Source organism: Erigeron canadensis, chromosome 4, assembly GCF_010389155.1.
Source record: "Erigeron canadensis isolate Cc75 chromosome 4, C_canadensis_v1, whole genome shotgun sequence".
In the NCBI taxonomy this organism is placed as follows: Eukaryota; Viridiplantae; Streptophyta; class Magnoliopsida; order Asterales; family Asteraceae; genus Erigeron; species Erigeron canadensis.
Genome location: NC_057764.1, coordinates 31,682,432 through 31,696,994, shown reverse-complemented (window position 1 = coordinate 31,696,994; position 14,563 = coordinate 31,682,432). Strand labels below are relative to the sequence as shown.

The following is a 14,563-nucleotide window of genomic DNA, read 5'->3' as shown; positions in this document are numbered from 1 at the left end:
TGACAAATTAAATATGAAAGTTCATCATAAAAAGTGTAAACTTTTAGAATACCATAATTTTAAGTGTAGATTAATTTCTACACACTTTTAGTTTTACATATCTTTACACACATAAAAGCGTGACACATTTTTCAATTTGTTCCCAGTATTTAAAAGTGTAAACAAATACAACATTATTTGTAGTGTAATAAAGAAAAAAATTAATATACACCATAATATACTTTTGTAATACTACCTTTTGGATGTTCAAAGTAATAATGTGTAGATTTGTCATTTAAACGTCTAAACATGCTTAACCGATCATAATATACTTTTGTAATACACATTGGGTCGCGTGAGAAAGGGTGGCGTCACCTATTCATATGGGTGACTTTGGTTTGAGCAAGTTAAAAGATGCAAATGTGGCCCTCCTTTCCAAATGGATATGGAGGTTTCATAATGAACAAAACACCCTTTGGAGGTCAGTTATCATAGCTCTGCACGATACTAAAAGATGTTGGGAATCTCTTCCCATTAACAAAACTATTACGGGAGTCTGGAAGACTATTGTTCATTTTGTTCAGAATGTGAAGGTGGATAGGGTAGGAATAAACAATCTTTTTAAAGGCGTTTGTGGGGATGAGAAGGATATAAGGTTTTGGTTAGATCCTTAGATATCGGAAGTAACTTTGAAAGATTACTTCCCAAGGCTATTTAAACTAGACAAGGAGAAGAAATGTTTGGTTCATGATCGACTCGGTGGTGTTTTTTTCAGTTCTGAAAGGTTGGGGTTGGCGGCTGGTAACGTTTTTTCAGAGGAGGAAGAAATTGAATGGAACAATCTGCACTCAAAGCTTGAAAGGGCACGGTTGAATGAGGGACGAGACAAATGGTTTTGGACGGGAAGCAAAAATGGGGAGTTCGAAGTGAAAGAGGTGAAGAAATTTTTGCGAAGTAACACCGATTATAGCAATAGATACGTTTTTATTGGTCGAAGTGGACTCCTAAGAGGTATAACATTTTCGTGTGGAGAATGGTAATGAACATGATACCCACGGCAATGACGCTCCAAGTAAGGAATTGTAATTTGGATTCGAATGATTGTGTGATGTGTAATGAAGAAGAGGATACGGTCGAACATCTCATGTGTTCATGTGCTACTGCGGTGGGGGGTTTGGCATAAACTCTCTGTTTGGTGCAAAGTTCCACCCATTTTCCTTCTTAGCATCAGAGACATCACGGAATTGCACAAATTTGCGGGTCTTGGGCGAACTGCAAGGAAGGTGTTTAAGGGACTTCTTTTTGTCTCATGCTGGTGTATTTGGAAAGCTAGAAATCGGATGGTTTTCGAAAAAGAAAGATCGGACCCGGATAAAATTTTCTAAGAGATTAGGTCCATTGGTTTTTTATGGTAAAAGAATAGATCAAAGAATAAGAATATAAATTGGGATGATTGAAAAATTTTCAATCTAATGTAACTTTGTTGTAAATATTGGGGATTGTATATTGAGACACTCCATGTTTTGTGTGAGCTGGTCTATGTGAATAAAAGTTTTTTCTCCAAAAAAAAAAAAAAATAATCAAAATATTCTATTTTTTAAATTTTTTTTGTTTTATATGACATTTTATTTTTAGTAAATATATATATATTAAGTGGTCTTGCTGAATTAATAAAAATTTGTAAATATGATAAATAATGCATCACCAAGTTAGAAAGATATAAACTTGCATAAAAAAAACTTAATATTTAATATTTATAAAAATTTAATATTTGCTTACCTTACATGAATTTTATATGTTAAAAAAGAAAAACTTCTACCATTAGGATTTAGGAGTAGTGGGAGAAGCTTTTTAAAAAGCTCCAATCTTCTAGTCATTATGATTTGGAATGAAATGAAGATTGAAGCAGTCTTCTCAAGGCGAATGGATTCTCCGTTAATTAAGGAATCTAAAACCTTGATTTTTGTATAAAAAATGGTTTAACAACAAAGGGCAACATAGAATGTTACCGTTTTACTAAATTATTATACTAGAAAATTAGAAATGTACCAAACAATGTATATAAATGATACACGAGTTCTAAAGTCTTCTAAAATGTTAGTCTAAATCAAAATGGAAAACTAAATTTCATAAACTTAACTTTGACAAGATCGGCAGTTAGCGAAGCAAAATGTAACCAAATGTGAGTGTGTTTGACAACGTTTTTTTAAGACTTAATTGTTTAAGATTTGTGGTTTTGAAAAAAGCAAACTATCAAGATGAGTTATGCTTAGATATAGTTCATGAAAAAGAAGCTTTTGCTTTATCTGCTACGAGTAAAAACAAAACCTTGTAAACAATCTATTAGAAGTAATTTCTAGCACCTATATATCCCAATTACAACCAAAGTTATAATTATTTTTCCCAAGCAATATAATGAAATAACTTAATGTCTTTACATCGTCGGCGAATGACTATAAAGATAAAAACGTGGTGACCATCAGCACATGGGTTTAAGTTTTATTATTATGAACGATATTGAAAGTTGAAGAAGCAAAATTAGAGCGAAACACCTTTCTATATAGAATTTTATGCAACTTTTAATCACTTTTTTTAGTTATTTGTGAAACAACGTGTTTCAAATCATCTTCAACTTATCATACAAGGGTGAATGCCATTCATTATACAGATATGTTCATTGTCTTAAAAATTTTTAATCACTTTTCTTAGTTACTCTTGCTCTACATGGTGAAAATGTGTCTCTAGATACATGTTGTAGTTAATTAGTCATCTTAATTTGTGCCGCTTATGTAATAAATAACATGTACCGTAATTCTTGAATAAAGGATAACGGATTCATTATTGATATCACTATATCAGAATAATACACACACTGATACATAACAAATGATTTGACAAAATAAGTGCATTAAAAGTGATTATGGAAGGTGGCGCAGTGGAATTTGTATAGCGATATAAACATGTTTGGGCCTACTGGGCTTAAGATAGTGTTTTGTTTTGTTTGGTTTTGTTTTGTGTCAACTTCAATAGATTTGTAAACGGATCTTCTTGTCTTATGAAAACAACAGAGAAAATATAAATGAATCTTGGAGTTATTATTAATTGTCTTCACTTTCCGGAGGTGACATATAAACCTTAAAATAATATTTGGGAGGTTTCATATGAAAACAAGAATGCCTACTTTCGAATTAACGTTTACGTATATTATGTTTTACAATCTGTTGTATGCCTATTCATGTTTAAAAAAGTTACTAGCTAGTTACACAATCACGTACAAACATACAAGAACAGAAAGAATATGTTTTTACCTTTTTTCTTTATTAAAAAGTACCAATATACAAACTATATAGTACAATAATGCGTAATATTTTGTTGTTGGACTATTTTTAATTTTTTTTACCTACATAAGGATGGTCCAAATAGTAGCCCGACCCGAGTCTCTAAGTCTGCTTTGTCCGCCCGAAACTCAAGAAGTTGGCTTTGCCAACACAACTTTAGGTTGTCCCCTTCATAGTAGCCCCGGCCCGGCTGGCTTTTTGGGAAGCCCATACCCATGGTACTCACGGCCCTGACCTGCCAATGGTAGTAGGAATCATCACGTTCTCTGGTCAAAGACTTGTCTACTGATAGAACAAAATCTAGAACTAAAGTGATTGAATATATTGATATTTTTGCAGCGATTACTCCTAAATGTCGTCACCACCCTTCTCATCTAGAGAAACTAGAGGTTGGCGTCTCACGCAATGATCCCTCATTAATTTATTCACCAGTTTTGTCATCTCAGTATCACATCAGCACTTTAAAATTGTTGAAATATATAACAATTTTGCCTTCTTTATAATAAAATAAATTAACAAGAATTTTGAGTCCTTGACAATAAATCATTATTAACATCATTAGGTTTTAGTCCATGTATGTACTATACTACTATGTACATGAAAGTCGATACTAAAACACAAGTGAAGTCTTGGGCTTCATTCTTGAGTTTTTTTTCCAAAGGAAAAGAAAAACAAAGATAAAAATTTTTACATTTTTGCATTTTTTTAGTTTTTTTTCCAAAATAAAAGAAAGGGAAGGGAAGGAAAAATCAAGGTTTTTCCCCCCAAAAGTTTTCTAGCCATTTTGGCCTGATTTGGAAGGAAACTCGTGGAAGGGGTGGTTGCAGGTTTCCGGTGGTGGTTGCAGGTGGTAGTTGCAGGTTTCTGGTGGTGGTTGCAGGTTTCCGGTGGTGGTTGTAGGTGGTGGTTGCATTCCGGTGGTGAGCGGGTGAAAGGGGTGGTTGCAGGTTTTCGGTGGTGGTTCTGATTGTTTAGATTATTTTTCTTTCACTTTCCTTTCAAACTCGAGAATGGCTTTTATAAATGTAATCTTCTATCATTTTTTTCCCCTATCCAATTTTCTCCTTTCTTTTCTTTTAATAAAAACTCGAGAATGCAGTGTTGAGTTTGATATCAGACACTTAAAAATTGATATTCGTTCAATGAGATGGAAAACTTCACCAGACACACAATCAATATCTAATTACGTATCTAGTTCATACGCTCAACTATATCAATTATTGCTTCCTTAACGAGATCATATAGAATCAACGGAAGGTCGGGTTTAATCCCTATAAAGAACAGAAGTTCATTAATTTGTTCACATGCTATTTACGTTTAGGACTAATATATATAATATAATACGAGCATGGTACCCGCATAATGCGGCGACGATGACATTAGTTGTGATGTGGTGGTGTCGACGGATGGTGATGGCGTCAGCGTGAAGTGGTGCAGGAAACTGATACAAAGATATTTGAAATTAGGGATAGTGAATATATCTTTTAAAAGTTTATGGAATGATTGTGTAAGTTAATTAATTAAGGGTAAAATGGTAATTTTGCATGTCCCAAAATTGTAAACATTTCAACATAGGGGATTAAGGGTATAATTTTTATATAGTAGTATAAGTATATAGAAGTACTAGCCTTGTACCCGCGTGATGCGGCGTGACATAAGAATAAAGCACCAGTTAAGTAGCGATACCATGTTATTATATGAATTTATGATTCAACTCAAGTGTTTCTTAGTCCGGTAGAAAGTGCAAACCGCCATTATTTGTTTTAGAGTGAGCGTAATTATGTTGATCAATTATTAAATTCAGTAACACGTGTGTTTTTTTTGTTATACTATGTGAGCAACTTCAGTCTTCAGGGAAGGGAAGGGACACGCGTAAGGTTTTTTTATAAGGATATTTTTGGAATTCCAGGGATAAAGAAATGATGGTAGTATAAATTAAAAGGGTAAATTAGAGATTTTAAAGGTAAAGTGTTAAATTTTAAGGAGGTAGTTTGTTTATATAGATAGTATAGATATAGTCATATAGATATATATAGATGATAAATAAATGCATGCATTACCAATTTACCATGTTCCTTATAAAATCGCGCTAGTTAGGCACTTCTTAATTCTTATTCACATGAGAAGTTCCATACAGATCAAGAACATTACTTTGTGATGTAAGTTGCATCTTGTCAAATTGGTCCCCGAGTTAAAGAATTGAGCTAATTAAAAGACGAAGCCGGCATATAACAATTGAATCCCTATTCGGGCTGATTATCTAAGACACTAACACAGCCATTAGAAGGCCAACAAATCAATAAATTATTATAACTGGATGGCCCAACAAATCAATCAACAAATTTGTTTTTAGCCCATGATGCAAAAGATACATGGTCGGCCTGATAGTCTAGCTTAGCCCATTTAATGGAAGTTTGGTTAATATAATGCTTTTTGAAGATTCAAGTGAAAACGGAATGAAAGTCTTTTTTTCATATAAAAGGAATAGAGATTTCATCGAGAATATTTACGTACAACATAATGAGATTTCTCAATATTTGAACAACCAAATACATTAAAGAATGAAGTTTAATTCTAATTAAAGCATATTTCATCGATCATATTCTGTTTATTAAACGCGACCTTAATAATAGATACATACTAAGATATCACATAAATCTTAATCTTTATAATACTTAATCTGGATCGATGGATGAATTTATTTCTTCTTGATTGCAAATGTATCGTGATCATCATTAAAACTCCATTATCAAAGACGATTTTGTTGTCATAAGTTTAAATGTGCTGGCCTGTAACTAGATTTGTTACATAATAAAGTATAATATAATGGAACTAAGCCATCATCAATAACGATATGTATAACTAAAATAAACGCCACAAGCCCCACAATATCAATGAATACCACAATCATAGTTATTGACTCGACTCGAATTCTGATTTTTTGACTCGTAACTCGAAATGTTACTTGAATCTTAAATGTCAGGATATTTGATAATTTTATAATTATATATAAGTATTTATTGTAAAATATAGTATTTTATTGATATATTCAGCTAAAAATAGAAAATACTATTAAAATAATGTCAATTTAATAGCAAATAAAAGAGTTAATTTATTAACAAAAAAAAATGAAAAAAAGTTAAAATTTGTGACTCATGACTCGACTCGTGACTCGGAGCATGACTCGGACCGACTCGCATAACAAAACACGAATAATGTTACGAGTCTGGAGCAAACACGAGTCACCCACCGATTCGCCTCGTTTTCACCTTGTTTTAACTCGACTCGTAACTTGTACGAGTCGACTAGTGACTCGTACGAGTTTGACAACTATGACCACAATATCAATAACGATATGTATAACTAAATCCAACTATACAAAGATTTCAAGTTAACTCATTCACCTATTAAAGTCAACCTCGAATCTATTGTCAATTATCTTCTCAAAATGTTCAAGTGAAACGACACCAAGTTGTTACATCAATATCAATGAATACCATTATTTGTATTAAGAGAATAAGATCTTCCTTTAAAAATCAAAGTAAAACCATTTATGTAGCAATATAATAAAAAGTAAAAATAATTACGTTTTGAGTTAAGATAGAACAATAACACGTTTTTCTTTTATACAACGTTCTATAAAAGACCATCAACTGTTGTCGTGCTTGGCCAACATCGACGTTATACCCATTTGCTAGCTAGTAGCTGTTGGTGGCAACACCTTTAGCCATCATCCCGCATTCCCACTATTTACACCGATCTGGTTGAGTTATTTTTTATTCGTTTTTATTTTTATAAATTACCCCAATAATGTAAACTTTTTAGGCCGGTCAACCTGATGTTGAGAATACTTTATGCGGTGAGCACTCGGAGGGTCACATCGGCCAAGTCGGAGAGTACTCAAAGTAATCAGTCGAATCGAGTCAACTCGGCCCCTACCTTGTGACAACTACTCAGGGAATAATTGGCTCGACTCGATGAAATTTACAACAATTTAAAACTATCTACCATTATTCACGCACTTCACAAATGTCATGAAACATCGTTTCATAAAATTACATATCTTCAAATCTTTAGTTAAGATTAAACACCTCTGAATTCCAATGAAAACATTTAATCAAATAAGAAAATAAACTTTGTGAAAACATAGGTCTAATTAAATTAGACGTATATGAATCAAAGTTTTAACAATTTAAAGGGTGTGAATTGTAAAATAGATTCAAGTAAATAAAACGGTGCCCCTTTTTTGGTAGTCAAAACCCTACTCTTTATAAATAAAAGATCTTTAGAAATCAAAGTAATTGCTACAGTAAAACAAAGACATATCATCCTCAGCTCTACACACAGTAAAACCATTCTTCCCTCAATCTTATTTATTTACTTTTTCTTTTTTTCTTTTTTCCTTTTTTTTGCGATTTCTAACTTTAATTTGAATCTGTGTTATATATAATATATATATATATATCTATATCTACGTTATTAATTGGGATTGTAAGTATGCATTATATGCTTAGTTTATTCATGTAAAGTCATAAGCTCATTCTGTCTATGTGGATAATAAATAATTAAATATATATAGTATATGTCTTTTTTTGTTATGTAAAAGCTGTGCATTATGATTCCTGAATGTGAAAGTTTGTAACTTGATGCCACCATTGATGTGGGTATTGTTGTTTTAGGTTAAGGTTTTGCTATTTGTAGTTATTGAGCTTGTCTTAGGTATTTTTTTTATAAATTTTTCTTGCAAGTTAGGGGAGTGTTTGGTTCGTGAGATTTCGTAGTTTTTTTTTGTCGGATTTGGTATGTAAATCATTAAATCCCATTATAAGAATGTTTGGTTTGTTAAATAGAAACTGGGAATTAAACACAAGTTTGTAGGGTATCAGGGAGGCACGATGTAGACTGTCGTATTCGTAACCCTACTTTAGGATTAAGAGGCTGCTTCTAGAAAGACTTTCGGCTTAAAAAAGTGAAAATTATTTATAGGCTATTAGGTTTGTAAGTTGTTCTTGGAGCATATAGCTTAGGCGCGCTTAGCTGGTTCCACAGATAGGGGCAGTTCAAGAGTATTCCAGGTTCAATCCTCCTATGAGCCAAAGGTTACATGATTTGATAATAAATTTCTTTTGCGAGGTTGGATTAGTTAGTTTGGCCACCATCTTAAAGGGTCATCCATTGGATGAGCTTGATTTGACTCACACGTGATGGGCCTGAGATGGTTTGGTGGGCAGGTTAGGGTTTTTGGGAAATCAACTTTGTGGAAAATACAATTATATATGCTTGACTTTGATTGATTGAAGTGACTACCATGTTATATTCATAATCTTCCAAATAGTATAGTAGCATTCATTTTATTATCTTTCTAACCTAGAAAGACGTTCATTTGTCTATTATGGTCAGATAAGCCATGTACGTTATCTGACTAGTGATATGGCTTATGTAGTTATTTGATAAGCAAACTGAGATTCATCCTAGTTTATAGTTCCTCTAATGTATAGTACACGGTTATCAAATCTGATAAATGCAATCCATCTGCAGTTAAAGTGTAACACTTTTCATGATGAGATTGTAATTTTTGACATGTGTTTACATCTTAACTTTTCGCCGGTTTTGATTTTCGAAGCTAAAATTGTTTACCTCCCTATATGTTTTTTTTTTTTTTGGTTTGTTCCAGGCATTTAGCTAGAGTGATATAGAATTTGATATGTGTTTATATGTTATCTTTTTTCGATTTGTGAAGCTAAATCTGTTTATTGCCCTCTATTTTTCTTGTTATGTTTCAGACATTCAAGCAGAGTGATAGGTCATAGTAGTCCGTTCTAATGGCTGGCCAGAGAAATGACTATGCAAACCGATCTCATTATCAACCTGATTTCCCTGAAAGTGAAGGAGGTAAGAGAACAAATCCATCTGATGAAAGGGAATCACATGGCATTGGACCAGAAGATACGGTGTACCGATACCTGTGCCCTGGTAGAAAAGTTGGAAGCATTATAGGGAGGGGCGGAGAAATTGTGAAGCAAATGAGATCAGAGACGCAGGCAAAGATTAGAATAAGTAACAGTGTGCCTGGATGCGAGGAGCGAGTTGTCATTATCTATAGTTCAAGTGAGGAAAGTAATAATTTTGCAGATAGTGATGATCTTGTTTCACCGGCACTTGATGCGCTCTTTAAGGTGCATGATAGAGTTATTGCTGAAGAAGCACCTCCTGTTGAAGATGAATATGATGAAGTTCAGCAAGTTACTGTGAGAATGCTTGTGCCTTCTGATCAGATTGGATGTGTGATTGGGAAAGGAGGACAGGTGGTCCAAAACATACGTAGTGAAACAGGGGCTCATATCCGTATCCTCAGTGGTGAGCATCTGCCAAATTGTGCATTGAATTCCGATGAGCTTCTCCAGGTATTAAAATCGTTTTTGTTACATATTTGTCCTTCTGTGTAGGTTCTTTCCTAATTTGAGAGGCTGTTACTCTTATTTAACAATATTTGTCAGCTTTAATTTTTCTGCAAGATTGCCCTTTTTTAGCCGATTTATTAATTTGTCAAGTTTTTGAATGTTCTCAAAACTTTTTACACGTCAAAAAAGTATCTTCTATACCCTATTATATTGAAACTAATTATCTGATTATTTTAAATCACATTAATACTTTCAAGTAACACATCCAAGCACACCCTTAGTTAACTACTACTACTTTATGGCTTGATAGTGAGAAAATAGATATTTCTTCGAAATAAGTTTGTTTCTACTACTTCCGCTGAACTTGTGTAATGTTGAATTAGGATCGTAAGTATTTGAGTTATCATTTACTGGAGATAACCTATTATTAGTTCCAGTATTTTAACTATGGCTTTCCTTTCTGTTTGTGAACAAATGGATCAATTCCTAAATAAGCTGAAGATTTTGAAACTCTCTGTTTATTAGGTAAGTGGCGACACTATAGTAGTGAGGAATGCCCTCTATCAGTTAGCATCCTGTCTTCATGATAATCCATCACGATCCCAGCATCTACTTTTGTCTTCTTCCAATCTATATAGAGCCAGTGGTGGGTATATGGGCCCAAATCATGGTGCACCTCCCATGGGCGTGGTTTCTCTAATGGGTCCATACGGGAGCTACAAAAACGATGGGGGTCTTATTGTAAAGGAATTCTCGCTTCGTTTTGTTTGTCCACCTGAGAATATTGGGGCTGTGATTGGTAAAGGTGGTGCAATTATCAAACAAATAAGGCAAGATTCTGGTGCATACATTAAAGTTGATAGTTCTGCTGCTGAAGGAGACGATTGCCTAATAACTGTATCTGCAAAGGAGGTATTTATAGTTCTATCTAGAGGTAGCATGATGGGGGGTACACCAAAACATTTAATTTTGGTACAGGGCGGGTTCACCTATAACAATTTCTAAGCTTGTCAATTATTTTATAGACAATTATCTTTACAAAGGTTATAATACTTGGGGTAAAGTGATGCAGGAGGCTTCGCTTTATGCATTTAAATTTGCACTTGGGGACTATTGACTTTTTTGACTATTTTCCTTTCTAGAAACTGTTACTATTGGTTGGCGCTGCTGTCTCTGTTTTTATTAGATCATTGACTTATGATCAACTAACAAACTCGGAAATTCTTTATGAAGTTAATGCCCTTTGTTTTGTCATCTGACAGGTGTATGAAGAACCATCACAAACAATTGATGCTGCAATGAGACTGCAACCACGATGTAGTGAGAAAAATGAGGGAGATTCTGGAGCTCTTGTTGTCACCACTCGTTTGCTAGTCCCGGGCTCACGAATAGGTTGTTTAATCGGTAAAGGTGGCTCGATTATTTCTGAGATGAGAAACTTAACAAGGGCAAACATTCGTATTATAACGATGGAAAATCTTCCCAAAGTTGCATCTGAAGATGAAGAAATGGTCCAGGTATTTTGTCAATTTCATACAAGTAAAAAACATATCTTTCCTTAATTTATCCTTCATCACACACATGCGCAAATGCAAACTTCTGAAAAATAATAGTGGTAGAACTTACAATTCCATCTATTAATATTAATATACAAATATATTCAATGGGTCAAACATGTAAGATAAAAGTTACTTATTAGGAAACATGCCATGTAGGTTGAACTACATAAACATTACGCAAACTGTATAAAAGTAATCATAATAATGATGGGAAACTATATATCCACATTGAACTGTTCATGTGAGAACTGTTCACCTATGAGCATAGGTAGTATTAAGTATAATCTGATCTGTTCATATGAGAACCAATTTGTTCACATATATATCCACATTGAACATCAAGTTATAATTAAATGGTTCTCATGGTTCTTCCAATTCAAATGGTTCTCACATGAACTTTTTCCTATATGTATATATATATAATTTTGGAGAAAGTCTTTCTGGTTAATCCGTACCATACAGAGTACCCGCTTTGACATGCTAACCTGCCTGAACTGCCATTTTGCCACCTCTAAATCATGGTACCTTTGTTTGCCAGATCAGTGGAGACATTAATGTTGCTAGCAATGCTCTCTTAGAAGTAACCAAACGCTTAAGAGCCAATCTGTTTGAAATGGAAGGATCTAGAGCGGGTGTCCCTTACCATCCCATGTCGATGGACACGTCACATGGAAATCGTGGTAATTTTCGTGGACATGGGCGTGGACGTGGACGTGGAGGTCGACATGCTTCTCACTCTAGCAGATATGATCCAGAGTTACAGGCAGCTGACAATTATGGTGGTCCCCAGGTAACAACCACTCAATAATATATATATATATATATATTTATATCAAGAAGAAATACGGAGTAATATATACTGTTTGATCACCGTTTGTGTACTTTTGCTCTTAGAACTCCGGGAGTGGTTATGGAGCATATGGTGGTAACTCCGGACGTTCTGCTATTTCGAATCCAGTCTCTCATGGGAAACATCATGGCTACTAGTTCCTGGTGATGTCTGAAGCCCATCCATTTTTCCTTTAATGATGTAATTATGCTTTTATTAGGGGACAGATGTAGTTAGAGAAAACTTATGATATCTCCTCCTACCGAAATACCATAATCTCACAACTCTTTGCTTGTCTAAACCATCTTTATGTGGTTGACATTTGTTTTGTAGGAAATTTTTTGATTTTTTATTTGTAAATTGCAATCGCAGTTTTTCTTTTCTTAGTGTGTTATATCCTTCTGAATCTCGGTTTCTACCTACATTTCACCCTGCTAGCAATTTAGTAAGTTTGTGCTCATCACAATTATCGTAGTTCTGTTACTGTATATGGCACAATTTAGTCAAAACACATGCTTTTCCCTCACCCTACGGAGTATATACATTACACCTTAACTTGTGTCTATACATATATAAGTTGGCCTTACTTTTCTTGATAAAACTTTTTTTTTTTTTTATAACATGAAAATGATTACAAGTACCGTGGCTGAGATACTACACCAATTTATATACGGTGGCCTGTATATTGGTTTCTAGCTTAACAAATCACAGCCAAACATATCAGAAAAAACCAACCTATATTAACTTAACAATTACAAGAACGCGAATGTAGGAGCTCGTAAATTAATTTTCCATGTTCATTACAGCATTTGAGATCTTCCATTTCTTATGCAGCAACTATACATTAGGTGTCTCCTTGAATTTAAGCGTAAGATGTTTAAGACTTGAAAATAGCATCCTCAATTTGTGGCATTGTTCATTTATTATTTGTGAATAACCGATTGTTTTGTTCTTGCCATATGAAGTATGCGGCTGCTGAGACCAATAGTCTACCTAAAACACTTTTCTTGATAAAACTTAATCCTTTCCTTGGTATAATTTGTGTAGTGCTTGCCTTTATTAGGTGGTTTAGGTTTCTTGATTCCTAGGTTTTACGTTATTTATGATTTATAACATAATTTATACAGCCTTATAATTGTAAATTTATAACCACAAAAACAATGGCCCGTCCCATTATTGTAAAGACGGTGTGGATGCGGCGGCCGGCGGGAGATGGTGAATCTGGACTAACCACCGTTTCACTAAATTGGGCCCTACTCAAAGATACCCATAATTACCAAAATCACGTGGGCCCAATACAGGCCCAAGTGTCTATAACATCTTAGGCCCACTGTTTTCTGCTTCCTTTTCAGATTTCCTTTTTCTTTGGTCGGCTACTGCACGCCAGAAACAATTAATTTTGATTATAGAAATTTAAAATAAAATGTACGGTCATCATTTGGTTCCATGATATTTTCTGACCATCAAAGATATTTGCATCATTAGTTTTGAGAAGGAAAATGATATGGGTTTAATAATTCTCCTAATAGTGTTTCATCATGGCAATGAAATTAAGAAGAGAAATCAGTGAATTGTAATTACATGCAATTATTCTCCTAATATACGTCTGTCTGAGGCCAATCTTCTCCATTTCGAGCATCTTTACATTTTGAAATTGATCGCTTTGATTATTATCCAATTTTCTAATGCAAACAAGTGATTTCCATTTTGAAACTGATTACTCTGATTATTATCCATTTTTCTAATGCAAACAAGCGATTTAATATAAACAGCTCTGCCCCAAAATTGTTATGTAGACACTAACAAGGTGACAAACTAAAAATGTTCATTCCTTTCAACATATATATAAAATAAATAGATAAGCAATTCTTAGAAAAATATTTAGTATTGATTAACTACTTAGGAAAAAAAGAAGCAGCAATGAACAGATTAGTGACAAAAAGGCGATCCCAAAATCGATGAAAGAACATGAAACCATTCTGTTTGAACGTTCATATCTTAAACTTCGAATCACTAATCATCTTTCTTGTCAAAATTCCTTCCAATTACCTTGCATAGGTACACGACTACACGTATTAAATCCTAGACTTATTTGTATAGTAGTTTATCAATCATGTACGAGTATACATACTCTTTAATATAGAGTAATGTTTCTTGGAGAAACTTTCTTTTGCTCAAAACGTACTTTGTATCAAGTTTCATTATACTTTAGTGTATTTGAAAAGGGAGAAAAACATACTACGTATAGCAATTAAACAAAACACATTCACAAAAGTCATGTTATCCATTTTTATTTTTTGAAATTACAAAAGTAAAGTGATAAGATCTTGATATATAAAGATTGAACAATCCCATAAAGTGGATGAGGAACACCATAGCCATAAGGGACCTCCTTCAACTTGCAACATACCATTGGACCCTTTACATGTCATGTTCGATCCCATACAAAAAATACCA

The 14,563-nt window shown here is 33.8% G+C and overlaps 1 protein-coding gene across 1 annotated transcript; it reads left to right on the top strand.

Moving 5' to 3' along the window:
* Positions 1-7,586: 7,586 nt before the first annotated feature.
* Positions 7,587-12,492, top strand: LOC122595560 (RNA-binding KH domain-containing protein RCF3-like). Its single transcript, XM_043767941.1, has 6 exons — positions 7,587-7,663; positions 9,101-9,721; positions 10,244-10,630; positions 10,981-11,235; positions 11,816-12,067; positions 12,172-12,492. The coding sequence occupies exons 2-6, from the start codon at positions 9,140-9,142 to the stop codon at positions 12,262-12,264; spliced, it is 1,569 nt and encodes a 522-aa protein (XP_043623876.1). The 5' UTR covers positions 7,587-7,663; positions 9,101-9,139; the 3' UTR covers positions 12,265-12,492.
* The last annotated feature ends 2,071 nt before the right edge of the window (positions 12,493-14,563 follow it).

Bases quoted from the DNA above. Each gene is read 5' to 3' on its own strand.
- LOC122595560 (XM_043767941.1), top strand. From the start codon at position 9,140: ATGGCTGGCCAGAGAAATGACTATGCAAACCGATCTCATTATCAACCT. The intron at 9,722-10,243 runs GTATTAAAATCG...TCTGTTTATTAG, and splicing joins ATTCCGATGAGCTTCTCCAG to GTAAGTGGCGACACTATAGT. The intron at 12,068-12,171 runs GTAACAACCACT...TTTTGCTCTTAG, and splicing joins ACAATTATGGTGGTCCCCAG to AACTCCGGGAGTGGTTATGG.